We start from the raw sequence: 14,785 nt of genomic DNA on the forward strand, positions 1-14,785 counted from the left end.
CGTCTTGCGGGGCACCACTGTACACCTTTTTCCCTGGCAGGAACTCAAGGCGGTTTATAGATAAAGAAATAAGAACCACTTACAACATGGAGAAAAATAATTATAAAAGTATCTTGATAGAATTAAAAGCTATATATAACTATATAAATTTATTTTTTTAAAACTTTATGGTTAACTTTCTGTTATCACTTGTTTGTTAGCGGTTGCGACGACTGTATACTAAACTGCCTGAGGACGGATGCTGTTTTGAAAGCCGAGGATTATAAATGAATAAAATGAACTTCATTTCTTTTAAACGAAACGCGAAGCGCAGCTGGAAGCAACATAACGAGACGCTTGGAAACTGTGGCGTGTGCGGATGCGCATGCGCCACCTGTCCGCGCCTGCCGTTTTATGTTCTCTACAGCCTTAATGACAGCGCATGCGCTGTAGTGGACGCAGCGCTCTGAGGGGACAAAAACCCTCAAAGCACTCGAGCCGAGTTCGAGTCGCCAAGTAAAAAGGTTGATGAAGTGAAGAATGCGCATGCGCCACGGCAGTTTAAAAGAAAAAGCGGTTGAGAGGAAAAGAGCGGACGCGGACGGACGCATGCGCCGTGGCGTGGGAAGGCGCGTTTGAGCGGGACGGAGCGCACGCGCTTGTGGCAATTTAACAGACAAGGCAGCTGAGAGAATAGCGCGCGCGGAGGGGCGCATGCGCGGTAGGGGAAAAAAAAAAGGCGGTTGGAGGAGCGCGCGGAGACGCTGGCCGTCGTGGCGCCCTGAGGCGACGATGTGGCGCGGCAAGGCGCGGGCCCTGCTAGCGGTGGGGCTCGGCATGGCTCTCGAGGCGCTGGCCTGCTGGCTAATAGGGCGGCTGGGTCGGTCGTCGTCGTCGTGGTGGCGGTGGTGGCAGCGGCCGCCTTCCCCGGTACGCGAGGTGCTTTTCTTCCCGTCGCGCGTGACGTGCGTGGAGTCGCTGCTGGCGGAGGAGGAGGAGGCGGCGGCGGCGACCCCGTGCGCGTGCCTGCTGCCCCACGGCGAGAGCGCGCTCGGGCGGCTCCTGGCGCGCGTGCTGTCGGCGCGGCGCTCGCTGGACTTGTGCGTCTTCGCCTTCTCCAGCCCGCAGCTGGGCCGCGCCGTCTGCCTCCTGCACCAGAGGGGCGTCCACGTGCGCGTCGTCACCGACACCGACTACATGGCCCTCAAGGGGTCGCGGATCGGCGAACTCCGGAGAGCCGGTGAGTCGCCCGGGAGGGAAGGAGGGAGGGCGGTGTGAGGCGGAAGGGGAACCTCAAGGGTCGTCTAGCCCAACCCCCGGCGAGGCGGGCGCCACAAACCAGAAAACACCCGACGGGCGGATTTCAACCCGTTGTTTACTTGTTAAATTTGCACACCGTCCTTCATCCGCAGATCTGAGGGCTGCTCACAACATAAAAATACAAGATTTTTTTTTAAAAAACAACACACCCCAGAAACGACATAATAAAGTCAAAAAGAGTAAAAAGATGAACAAGAGCAGAGCAAGACAAAACAATGACCCCGTCCCCACCCCCCTCCCACAAACACATTTAAAAGGCCAGTTACAGATAGGTAGCCGTGTTGGTCTGCCATAGTCAAAATAAAAAAATTCCTTCCAGTAGCACCTTAAAGACCAACTAAGTTAGTTCTTGGTATGAGCTTTCGTGTGCATGCACACTTCTTCAGATACGAAGAAGTGTGCATGCACACGAAAGCTCATACCAAGAACTAACTTAGTTGGTCTTTAAGGTGCTACTGGAAGGAATTTTTTTATTTAAAAGGCCAGTAAAGGATGTACCTCCCTGGGGAGAGCATTCCACAAAAAGGGGAGCCACTGTCTGGTTTTATGTTTTGTCTGGTTTTATGTCGTTGGAAATCTCTGTGATGCATTTTCTTTTTAGAAACAAACAAGCCCCACCACTCTGATTAAAATCCTCTCCTAAAGTTCTTTCTGATATGAATGTTGTTCATAATTTGTAATGAGGTCCCAGCTTGGAAGGAAAGCAGGGTATAAAATACATTTAATAATAATTATGCTGAATTTGGTAGCGGAGTTGTCATTTACATACCCCACCCTTCAAGGATTTTGTTGTTTTCACTTATTTATACAACAGTCAACGTTCAGCAGTCCCACCCAACCCCAGCAGAACCACTTGGTTGTTGGCCTCCGTTTATCTCTAGAGAAATGAAGTGTGACTTCCAGGGTGAAGTCAAACTGTGGCTGCAGAGATTGGTAAATCATTAACTGCTGCCTCCTGTGTTGTTTTTGTTGCATTAGCAGCACTGAATTTACTTCTCCAGGGTGCAAGCCTGCGGAGCGTGTATGGCGGTCATGTCTGTTTAACGCCATTTAACTTTTAAGTCATTTCAGGGTATAATTCCACAAGTTGCCCTGTGTCCTCATAAGTTCTTTTTGCACTTAAGAAATTTCAGCCACTGAATTTCTGTATGTAGCTCTCAGTACACTAAGTATAGTCTTGGGAGCTAAGTCAGTTTGGTGGAAAGATGGAAAAGTGATTTTGTGGCACTGAATAGGGTATGCTGGTTTTTCAGGCATTCAGGTACGTCATGATCAGGATAGTGGCTACATGCACCATAAGTTTGCCATCATTGACAAAAAAATGCTGATCACTGGCTCCCTGAACTGGACTACTCAAGCCATTCAAAACAACAGAGAGAACCTGCTGGTAGTTGAAGACAGGGACTGTGTGAATCTTTTCCTGGCAGAATTTGAAAGGATTTGGGAGGACTACAATCCGGCTCATTACACATTTTTCCTCAAAGAAGAACAGCAGGTACAGAAAAAAGATAAAACTATTCCTCAAACAAAATTGCAGCTTAAATGACTATTTTGAAGCAGTAAATTTTTTAGTCCAAAGACTGGTTCCTAAGTTAGGTGTTTGAGAATGGCATAAATTGCTTTAGGAGTAACTAAATGCAAATTTATGCTCCTTTAAAAAATTGTACAAGCAACATATTTGTGTTTGAATTATTTTTTGAGAAATAGATGGCCTGTACTTGTGTGCTATTATACCTTTTAAATAAAGCATGCCTTTTAAATTCTAATACATATGTTTCTGTTGTAAAAACAGCTGTCAGCACATGTAGATAGCATTTCAAGAAGAGTTTTATTCTGCCATTCCCTTGGCAACCCTAGTATCCACATGCAGGATGTTACTGGGGGGCGGGGACCTTTTAACATACAGCCAACTCCCAAATTTATGTGGCGCTTACTTTTTGAGGCACTGCACGTTTAAGTTAAATCACATATATTTGAAATATGATTGAAAAAGCCTGCAAGTACCCTGTTCTGCCCCCTTTTGTGACATTTTTGGGTTACTTTCGAGTTCAGTGCAATGTTTTTGTGTGTGATTGCGCACATATCAGATGCACCTAAAATGGTTGCTGCCTGAACAGCTTTGTCCCCTTTGGTTTTTAATGTTTGATGTTTTTATTATGTTTTTAGATATGCTGTAAGCCACCAAGAAGCCCAGCCATATGGGTGGGGTATAAATTTAAAATTAAAAAAAAAAATAGAATAGAACCATTTGCCTTTGTAGATGAGCAGCATAAAGCAGGAGACCTACTTGAAAATAAATGCCCATTGTGTGAATAGGCATGAATGTGTGCGCTTAACTCACAGATAATTCATATGCTGCTCTTTCATGTGTGGAAGGAGAAGTAATATTACTGTTTTATTCTGCCTTGGTCTGACCACACCTGGAATAGTTTCCAGTTCTGGGCACCACAGTTGAAGAAGGATATTGACAAGCTGGAACGTGTGCAGAGGAGGGCAACCAAGATGATCAAGGGTCTGGAAATCAAGCCTTACGCTTTGAGGGAGTTGGGTATGTTTAGCATGGAACTGGGGAGACTGAGAGGAGATAGGTTAGCCATCTTAAAAATCTAAAGGGCTGTCACATGGAAGATGGAGCAACCTTGTTTTCTCCTGCTCCAGAAGGTAGGACCTGAACCAATGGATTGAAGTTACAAGAAAGGAGATTCCAACTAAACATCAGGAATAACCTTTTGACAGTAAGAGATGTTAGACAGTGGAATGGACTCCCTTGGAAGGTTGTGGTGCTCTCTCCTTCCTTGGGGTTTTTTAGGCCATCTGTCATGGATGCTTTAGTTGAGATTTCTGCATTGCAGGGGAGTGGGCTAGATGATCCTGGAGGTCCCTTCCAACTCTACAGCTCTGTGATTCGATGACTGTACATGTGTAGAATTCAGCCCTAGAATCACAGAATTGTAGAGTTGGAAGGGACCTTAAGGGTCAACTCCCTGTAATGGAGGAATCTCAAACAGAACTGGAACTTGGTATATCAGTGGGCGGGGAAGCTGTGACTCTACAGGTGTTAAGACTTTATCCACTGTAATTCCTGACCACTAGCCATCCTGGGTGGGACTGATGGCCACTGGGCAGCCAACATCAGCTGGAATATCACATTTGAAGAGGGTATACTAAAAAACACCTGCCTGTCCTAATAAATGGGTGGGTGCAGAATAAGGCTGAGAGGTACCTTATGTTGGCATGTAAGTTGTAGCCATAACCAATTTCCCAAGTGTAGAAATGCAACTCTGGTGTAAGCGTATTTTTTGGTGCCAGTTTGGGGAGGGAACTGTTGAGGTAGGAATATTCAACATCTGGAAGAACTTTCTGACAGTAAGAGCTGGTATAACAGTTGAACAGACTCTCTTTGGAAGATGTGGACTCTCCTTCATTGTAGGTTTTAAAGCAGAGGTTAGATGGTGATCTGTCAATGGATACTAGAGATTCCTGCATTGTACAGGGTTGGACTTAGAACTCTATGATTCTATGGACACCAGAGTTTTAAGGGCTTTGAATCAGTCTGTCAGTGGTTTTCCAAAAGTATTGAAGCTGTTCCAAAGAGACTGTATGTGTGGTTATCACAGTACTCTTGATACAGTAGAAACTCCATTGTGCCCAAGAGGTGGGTACACTGTAGTGACTTAAATAAATATGTTGTGTGCTCCTCAAAGAGGAGGAGGGAGGAAGATAGTGGATCACAGTCATAGAACTTTCTCCAGGGTCATATGCTGTTTTAAAGCAGCTATATTCATTTAGCTTTTAGTTTTTGAAAACTGTCAGCAAAACACATACAGAAACAATATGTGGTAATTAATAGTAATTTATCACTAGTTCAGAATGCTTCAGCCTTTCTTGAAGCCGTTTAGTAATTGGTGTACTGTAATCGTTGTGGCCTTCCAATGGTAGTTCATAAAATGTTTCTTAATACTTATATTGAAGGGTAACTGCAGGTGGGATAGCTGCTACAATCATTCTTATGTGCTATTAAATTCTTTGGACATTTCATAATTTCACGTGTGCTATTTTTGCTGTGTATCTGCCCTGAAATGCCTCTCCAGAGCAGACGGAAGTACTTGGAGGCTTTCCACAATTGTATTGCATAGATCCTTTTATTAGTAAGCATAGCATCCTTGACTGTTGTCTTCTATTCCTAACTGAAGGATGCAAAAACATTGGAATGCTATTTCAAGAACTTCTCTGTCTCTAGTGTTAACAAAAATCTTCTCCACAGCATGCCAAGGGTGGTGCAAAAATAGTTTATTACGATACAGTTTTATGTATAGTTAAGTAATTAATATTTACAAAATAATCATCAGCTACATCCATGGGAACCCTAGCATGTCACACAAGGCTTGTAAGGAATAAATACTGTGACATAAATGATACTTCTATTACAGTGAACAGCTGAAGGAGGAAATAGCTCTTAAAAGCATGAAAACAAAACAAGAGGAGAAAGATACCTTTCAGACTCCAAGGAGGCGGCTCAAACCATTCATCTTTGCAAAAAGTCAGATTGGACACGTTTGTTCACCAGGCAAATTAGAGAATATGTCCCCCCAGTGAATTGGTTTTATTTGATTCGGCTTCTCTTGCATGCGATTTCCAGTTTTTGGGGTTAGCAGCTTTCCTGCCGAATCCCACGGTTGCTCTGGCTCTGAATCTTGCAGGGCTGGAGTAATTGATCATTCTCCTCATGCTTGGATGACCACTTTAGGATTCAATTTGGTCGTGGTCAATTAGGAGTTGAGGCTTCTGTAGGCTTGCTTGTCGATCAAGCAGGTTTATAATATAGACTGATTTCAGTATCTTTTAAAAGGAAGCTGGTGTTGAATTGGCATGAGGAAGAGCTCAAATAGGGATACCTGTGTGTGTACAGTGCTTGCCTCACCTTCTTAGCCATATACACATTTTGTCCAAACAAGTACCACATTGGAGGAGTGTACTAATGCAGGCTTTTGTTACTCAAGAACACTTAGCTGATAGCTTCTCAAGTGCTTTGATTTCTCTTAGAGGTGACTGTTTTAATACACTATTAGAAGCTGTGTTCTTCTACTGGCAGACTGAAATGAGAACCCTACATCAATCCTCAATGACTAGAGGGGTTAATTCACTTGGCACTAGAGGGGTTCTGCTGTCAACTCCCAGTTTCATTTACTCCTTAGTGGACTTCAGTGCATGGCGTGAGGCTGCTAAGCACTGCTTGAAAAAGCAAGACATTTTTCTAATGTGCCATATAACTGTTCTCCAAGGCATGCAGTCAGTAATGGACTCCCATCTACTTTCCATAGTCTAGTGGTAAAGATGACCCCGGCACTGTAACTCTGTTGAAACTACATCGCAATGAAATATAGTGTTACAGTAAATTGAATAATCATCCTATGTTAACTGTATTCTGTCATGCTGTTACACCACCATGCCATGTAACCTGAAAAAGATGGGTGGGTTGCAGGAATAAAAATCTACTCCATTCCCTTATCAAAATCCTTGGTTTACTCCGCAACAGTGCCAAGTTACCATGCAAGAATACTGATGTACGCTTAGTGACAGAATAACTACCACCATTAATATACAGATATACTACTCTCTGCAATCATATATATGCACACCCAAGAGTTGTTTATGCCACTGTCAGCTCTAAGATTATTGAACTGAAAAGGGTAAGAAAATTAATGTATAGGTAAGTAGGCTTGAAGTTTTGAAACACTGTACATCTTCTTTGGACAGGCATTTCCAAAACTAAAAAGGTATCAGAGAAATTTAAAAATATATTTATAATGTTCAAACAAACCAACAGACATTCTTTAAGGGAACATAAGAGTGGGTTTATCGGGTTACACTAATTTCCTTTTCCAAGTCAAAAGGACATTGTATTAGAACAAGATTTTTAAAAAATTCACCCCCAAAACCCCTCCACTATTTTTTTTTGAGTAATAAATATTTACATTGCGTGCTTTGAATACTATACAGGTTTTAAATTATTTTTAAAGAGAATAACAAAGCTTTTTTTAAAAAGAAAGAAATTACAAAGGAAGTATAAGCTACACTGAGCGTGCATGTGCTTAAAAGTGTTCACAACAAACTAAGTACTGCATATGAGCCACCAAAATGCAAAAAATCCAGTGGGATTCTAATCAAGTATGTTGTCATTACAAAAAGTGACACTTATTAAGAAACAACGCGTAGGGCTACTTGCAGGCAGCCTCTGCCACAGGAAAAACAGCCTGCTTGGGATCTGCACATCGGCAATCCCCCTTTTCCATATTTTAATGGGATAAAGGAAAATGAGTTTCATTAACAGAACACTCAATTCTGTTTCAAAAGGAGAGACGAATAAAGAAATCTGCAACAGGCAAGATTAAAGAAGCTGTTATGCAAGTATATTTATACTGTACATCCATCCATTAGTGTTGAACTTCACTGAGACCACAGTTATTTTGTAGTGTAGGTTTGTGTAAAATGCAGCAGCTTGCAATAGAACATACCTATTTATTCACATAATGTTTATACTGTGCCTTTTAAAAGCCATTCAAGAAATACAACTAGAATGCCAACTTGCTTTGCTGTGTATGAAGAGCAACTTGGTCACAGCAATACAGACTTTCTTGAGCAAAAAGATGCTTGGTTGCTTTTTTTTTTTTTTACACCAATTTTAATGTTTGTGAAATACTGGCTATTCTAATCTTAGAGGACAAAGGACATTGTTTGTTTTATTAAAGAAGTGTATGGATTAAACATAAACATAATCCAAAGATAATTCATTCCAGTGGCAAGGTTTCTCTCAAGTTGCAGGTACTTAAGGGAAAATAAGATTCTTCTGCCAAGATACAAGCCTAGTTAATGATTTTAAAGGAGAAAGAAAATGATCTAAGCCTGAAGCACAACCATCCTTCCTTAGCCACCCTAGGGAATAAAAATGCTGACTTTTCCATTATGTGCTCACCACTCTCTGCAGTCAGACAGTGTGGACAGACTGCTAGAGGTACCAATGCAAGACAGTCAAACCCTATCCCTTTCATACCTGATTTAAAAAGAAACTGCCAGACACACAGCAAGAAGACAGCAAATTTTCTGCTGTGAAGACCCCCCTGCTCCAAAATAGCAACAGCTTTTGAAGGAACATTGCTTTGCATATAAGACAAACAAAGATGCTAAGAGCTGTTTTGCTTCGGCATGGATCAGCAGCAAAGGCCCACAGAATAGCATCAATGTGTGTCCAATTAAGAACAGGATGAAACTAAAAGGGACAGAGTGCTCTCTCTAGCCTCTAACAGCAAAACTTTGCTTTACAGATTTGTCTGCTCAAAAGATCAACAATTTTAGTCTGAATAGACTGAAAAGCAGAACGCCACCTCAAATTCACCCCACCTGAGCAAGGCAGATAAAAAGAATTTTAAAATACCAAAAGCCACCTTGCCCACAAACCTTGTAGAATTAACTTCCCAACACTTCCTATACGTTTTTCAAAACAGCAATGTTCACCTGCTTTTGGAATAAAAAATTGCATGCATTGTTCAAAGCTTCTCTATATACATTATTCTGCTTGGGAAAGGCCTTTTGGCCCTGGAACCCAACAGATCAAATATTCAATGCCTCTGTTATTGGGCCTCATAGGTAAGGAGGACAAATGGGCCCAGACAACTGCTTTGTTTCAGATAAACAATGGCACTAAGATGTTTTCAAAAATTTGGACTGCCACTTTTCAAATGCCCCCTTTTAGCAAGGTTACTTGTGACTTGCCATTCCCCTGTTTAGACTTCTCTCTCCACTGACATCTTGCAACTGTATTTCCACATGCAGATGCTACCAGCTTACATGAACATACAGAAGACTCTCTTCAACTGTTTTGAGACCCATAAAGTCAATCCAAAGGCAAGCCAGCCCCCATTTCTGCCTTGACCTGCTTGGAGGACTGGCCTAACTTCAGCTGTACTGTTCCAAATACCTCTTGCTTATCAGCAAGCCACGCCCTTCCTGCTTTGTAAAAGAGCCCTGCCTACTTAGAATTCTGAACCATTCCTACCGATTACATGGCAGAAGCGCTCTTACTGCCTCCAGAGGACCAGAGCAAGGATTGCAAAAGATTTGTTCTTTAAAAGGCATCTTGAAGAAAAACTCCTCTGAGCTTCTGGGCAGAAGAATTTTGTTTGTTTTGCAGCAAATTAGGTGGGAGAAAAGTCTGGGTCACATTGTATGACAGACACAGAGGCAGATACATCCCACTGAAACTAAGAAACAGTGCATTGCCTTGCCAGAAGGAGTGTGTGGAAGGAGACCACCCTATTTCTCCACGAGAAATAGTTAAGTTGCACTGATTAATTTCATCACAAGCTGATTGCACATCAATGCCTGCAACTGTTTGTATGCAAAGCAACTTAAAAGCTTTTCAAGAAGATCTAAGTGGCGTTAAGGGAATAAATTCCAAACTGACCACATAGTTAAACACCAATCTACAAATGTCTTTTTCTAAGCCAATATCTTGTTGCAACAAACAAGCTTTCACTAAGGGCGCTGATTATGCCAAAAACAGGTCTGCATGTCTTGTTTCAGTGGTTCAAAATTTGATCCAAAGCATGCACTTAAGTGCTGGATTCCTCTCAACAGTGGCAGAGCTAAGCACAGTGTGTTGCCTCCCTCCCCCCCCCATCCCAGGGCCCTGTCACTACACCAAAGAATTTGGTAAAACAGAGCTAGCTTATCAACAGGCTGTTGAGCCTTAATACTGACACTTAGTGTAATGGATATACAGTAGGAAGGATGTTTTTGTAGAGAGCCAAGGGGGGTGGGGAGCATATCCCCAATCTCTCCCAGCCCTCTTGCCAAGGTTAAAAACTTTGTAAGTCAGGACTAAGAAGTTGGGAAGTTCATTTGATGGTGGGCAGAAGAACCCCCAGCATTTTCCAGACTTCTGGAGCATCCATACAACAAAAGAATAAAAAACCCACACACAAGCAACAGCAGTGAGGATCCTAAGAGAACAAAAACCAGAAGGGTGCTTGTGCTGTGATGCTGCAAGCAAGGAGGTGTGCGTGGTCAAGCCAAATAGGAAGGAGAGAACTAGTCTTTCTTCAAGTCCTTGGATTCAAAGAGCTTGAGGCGCTCCTGCACGGTCAGGCCTTCCTTCAGACTCTGTACATGGGAGGAGAGAAGGAAGAGCAAACCGTTAAATGCCATTCTGGTGGGGAAAGCAAAAGTCCAATAGAGAGAGATGACACAGATGCTCAGGCAAAGGAAAGGCAAAAGATGGCATCCTCAATGGGAAGATTAGAAAGACATGCTTCAAAGAAAATGCACCATTATGGAGTGGTGTTATTGGTGAATCAATCCGCGGTGAAGAAAGATGGCAAATGAACTGGATGACTGCAGGCACAGCTAACTTAGTTGGGAGAGTAATTGCTTGGATGTTTGAGGCAACTGCAAAAGCCTTTGCTAGCTCATCAGCGCCTCAAAACTGCACTTTTCCCATAACCATTTTGCTTGAGCACTCAAGTCCAGGGCTGTACACCAACAGTTCATCAGCACAGCTGCCCTGAGTGATTCTTTCAACAAGCAGTTATGCCCCTACAATGGTTAATCCTGGTGAAAGCTAAATGGTTCTGGAGAGAAAGGATAGCCCAGTTGGTTGCAGCATGGTGCTGATATGTCAAGGTTGCAGGTTCGGTTCCGGTATGGGACAGCTGCATCTTCTTGCATTGCAGAGAGTTAACTAGATGATCCTCAGGGACCCTTCCAACTGTACAATTCTATGATTCAAAGTCCTATCTTGATCCTGATATAAAGCAGCCGGTCTTGATAGACCAGGGTGCCATACGTTTATGTCTGTTTTTTGCTAATCGGAGAAATACGTTAATTTCTAAGTTAAAACTTCCCCCCAAGTTAAGGGTCCATTTTGGGCCCTTTTTATTTTATGAGGGCAAAGCCAAGCACAGCCTGAAAGCTTCTAGCTGCCAAGATTACATTTGCAGTGTTTTGACAATCTCACGTCATGTTTTCTGGAGCTATTTGTGATATATGATCTAAGGGTTTACATCAAGAATGGGAACCAGGTGGCCTCCAGGTACGCTTGGACTCTCAACTCCCACCAGCCCAGCAGAATGGCCAACGGACAGGGATGATGGGAACTGGGAGTCTAAAACATCTGGAAGGCAGCTGATTTACAGGCAACCGAATCAAGGGATGCAGTTGCAGGTGGACTGTATCACTTCAGGATCGAATCTGTTTTTATACTTATCCATGACAAAAATTCCCTGCACTCAAGGACGACAGGGAGAAGGCTAGCCTAGAACCCTTTGCTCTAACGTGCTTTGCTCTGTGTGAAAGGGTTTCTCACTGTGTGTGTGTGTGTGTGTGCGCGCGCGCGTTGAAACATGCGAACCATTTCCCCAATACAAAAACTCAAGTGACAAAGAGTCCCAACAAAAGCAGCACCATGCAATTCTGTGGTATTTGTAAGAGAGCGCTAGGGACACTGTAGATTAAAGCTAAATGCAGTTAGTCTAGTATCAGACATTTAAACTGCTCTTAATGCTGGTAAAAAATCCACAGTTGTTGTTCTTTGGATTAAAATTGCCTCCCTATATTCCAAATCAGATGGTTATAGAGGAAAATGCTTATAGTACATCCAAACCAAGCTGCCTATGATATAGAACATTGCTTTTTTCTGTGTCAAAATGCAGATATCTTCTTGGTCAGGTGTGGTACTTATCTTGATGGGCAATACACTTACTTTCTGAAAATTAAACCTCATTCAGGAATGAAACCATGCTTTGAGAAGGTCACTACTCCTTTTATACAGTAGTGACCTAATTTTTTCAGTTGTTGCCGACAATCTGCAGAAAATCAACCGCTTTCTCCTGTCGGGTCATCTTTTTTGTGGGGGACAACTAACCTAACAACTAAGATGGTTGGGAAAATAAACCAGTATGGGTTGGGTAGATCAGCTGATTTAGTACCAGAATATTTAAGAAATGGGTAAAAAGGATTTTAAAAGGGGGAAAGGTAGAGACCAGAAACCTGATCTGTGGACAGCGCAACTGGCTTTTCACATAACATCTGTCTGCCCTTCGTTAGGAGCAGGTTGGAAAAAATTCATCCATTCCAGAGGACATAATTAGTGAATCAAAAAGTACCCTTCTGCCTGTACACACTGCCATTTGGGAGAGTTAAGTCCAAAGCATGCATTTTCATCCAGCATGCACACTCTTTTGTCCCATGCCTTCAACGCAGCACCCCGTTGTTTGTTTTAGGAGGTGCAGAAATCCTTCCAGTGATGGATGTCAGTGAGGGCAGGGAGAAGCAAAAGGATGGAAGAGGCACAGAAACAGCCATTCATGAACTTAAGTTTTGAAATTCTGCCTCTTGCTCCTCCCACTTAACCTCTATGTAATTCAAAGGCAAGGGGAGATAGATTCTCATTAGCCATGGAGATGTGAGCCGGGCATGCATTAAGTGGGCTGCCCCTCAAGAGGTACAGTGTTCTTTGGAAGGTGCTGTTTGGATTACCTATGTGACAGGGAACCTGGAATCTGGTGCATTTCAGTTATCCCATGAGACCTGCTCAATAACGGACTGTTGTTGGAAGCAAAGACAAAAACAACAACACAGAAAACAGAAATAGGAGAAATACATGAATCCTGATTGCTCCAGAAATTCCCAAGTGCCAACATACTCCCTCCCACCCTAGCAAGGAGGGGAAAAAGGCAAACTGCAGCTTGGGGGTCTTCATGGCCTGCAAGGTCAGAAGTTTGCTTTTTAAACTCAGTACATAAAATCAGCCACAGAAGGGAAACTATAAATAAAAAGCACAACACTTTGTAACAAAGAGGAGCTACGCCACAGTGAAAAACTGGGGTACTCCAAAACGAAGTGCACACGTACACACAAAACTGGCAAATCACAAATGACACCAGGACTGAACTGCACGATTATCACAACATTTGTGTAACTGTGTGTGTGTGTGTGTGTGCGCGCGCGCACACCTTTTGCTGTGGCAGTCTTCCTACCATACCAGCTCAGGGAAACCTGGTCTCAGGGTGAGGAGAGTTGTGTGTAACTTTCCCTCCTTCCAGTTCTACCAGGCTACTGATCCTGGAACTGCACACCAGCACAGGTGCTCAAACATGGGGCAGGAGGCTGGTTCATTGACACAGGCCAAGCCTGTTAAACACCCAATAGTATTGCCCTTGTGGCCTAGCTGAAAGCATATCCCTCTAAGCCAGGGTAATCCAACCTCTCAGACCAAGGGGGCTGCAACAGTACTTCCAACATGGAACCTGTGGGTGACACACTGCTTTGTATGCGTGCGGGGGGGGGGGGAGTTGAGGGAAAATTTCACCACCACATACACACACACTTGCACTGCCTTCCCGGAGCCAGCTGAGCAAAGTGCCTGGCTTTGGGAAGGAGGCACAAGGCTCTGGCAGGATCCTAGAGCCCTCCCTCCTCTTCCTACGTTTGGGAAAGTTCAAACTAGGTTTTGGGAAGGAGGCAGGAGGACTCTAGGATCCTGTCAGGGCCTTCATGCCTTCTTCCCAAAGCCCAGGGCCTTGCTTACCTAGTTTTGGAAAGGCAGTGCGAGGGTTTGTGTGGAGTGTCAAATGTTGTTGGGGGCCACCCAAGAAGGCCTCAAGGCCACGCCTTGGACTGCCCTAGTAAAGCTGTCATGCCCTTCACTGAAAAATGGGAAAACTGAAACCACCAGCAGTCCCAAAACCAGAAACCCAGGGGTGGAGTAGAATCTAGAAAGCTGCTCAGTGCTATTTTTCTAGAAAAAAGGTGCCAGAACTCACCATGAACACCTCTCTTGTTCTCTTAGAACAGCAATGGCACCTGCCTGAGAGGTGCCAGAACTGAGTTCCAGTGAGTTCCGACTGGGAAAAAAAACCTCTGCACATGCTAATAACACAGACAGAACACAGACATATCATTCATAGACTTGTTATGGCATCCGACATAGCATAACCTCGTTTGGAAAGTTGGATGAAGTCACCATAAACTCACCTTTGACCTGATATTTCTCAGTTGCCGGCCAACGCTGGTCCTGTCTTTCTTCAAGAAATCAGGGTTGCTTTTGGATTTCATAATATCTAGGTGGAGGAGGAGAAACAGAGCCAGTTTACCTTGCTGTTGAAAGCACTACAAGCACAACATTTCCTCCCTCGCCGTGGAAAAAAGGAAAACAAATGGTTGTCAAATGGTCACAAGGAAAAACACTGGGCCGAGACATTTTGCCACTGTAGGCAAAATGCTCCCAACCTCTGCCCCCCCTCCCTGGCCCAGTCATTGTGCCCACACTGCCACCAGTCCCATCACTGCGACTGGTGAGATCAACGGTCCTGTGTTGATGGTGTGGGCAAAACCACAGTGGGGCTGGCGGCAGCGTAACTGTGAACACAGGGAGGGAGTGGATCTGCTGCCAGAGGCAATGGCGTCACCTAACCTCATGCAAGGGCCACCC

The 14,785-nt window shown here is 43.7% G+C and overlaps 2 protein-coding genes and 1 long non-coding RNA gene across 11 annotated transcripts in view; 2 read left to right on the forward strand and 1 right to left on the reverse strand.

The window, feature by feature from the left end:
- Positions 1-14,785, forward strand: part of LOC309519151 — a 289,434-nt gene that overhangs the window by 107,944 nt on the left and 166,705 nt on the right. The gene's annotated exons all lie outside the window — the stretch shown is intronic.
- PLD6 (phospholipase D family member 6) lies at positions 155-5,839 on the forward strand. Its single transcript, XM_082199917.1, has 2 exons — positions 155-1,219; positions 2,553-5,839. Exons 1-2 carry the CDS (start codon positions 694-696, stop codon positions 2,843-2,845), a joined length of 819 nt encoding a protein of 272 aa, XP_082056043.1. The 5' UTR covers positions 155-693; the 3' UTR covers positions 2,846-5,839.
- Positions 5,573-14,785, reverse strand: part of MPRIP (myosin phosphatase Rho interacting protein) — a 158,333-nt gene continuing 149,120 nt past the window's right edge. For 5 of the 9 annotated variants that reach the window (XM_082199572.1, XM_082199577.1, XM_082199570.1 and 2 more), the window contains 2 exons: positions 14,329-14,414; positions 5,573-10,458 (listed from right to left, as the gene is read on the reverse strand). In XM_082199572.1, coding sequence (XP_082055698.1) covers positions 10,387-10,458; positions 14,329-14,414 — 158 coding nt within the window. In that variant the 3' untranslated portion in view covers positions 5,573-10,386. Of the gene's footprint in view, positions 10,459-12,831; positions 12,898-14,328; positions 14,415-14,785 lie in introns of all 9 variants that reach the window. The other 4 variants (XM_082199573.1, XM_082199578.1, XM_082199571.1 and 1 more) reach the window with 1 other exon arrangement.

The sequence above is a fragment of the Podarcis vaucheri genome (assembly GCF_965113315.1).
Source record: "Podarcis vaucheri genome assembly, chromosome: 14".
NCBI lineage: Eukaryota > Metazoa > Chordata > Lepidosauria > Squamata > Lacertidae > Podarcis > Podarcis vaucheri.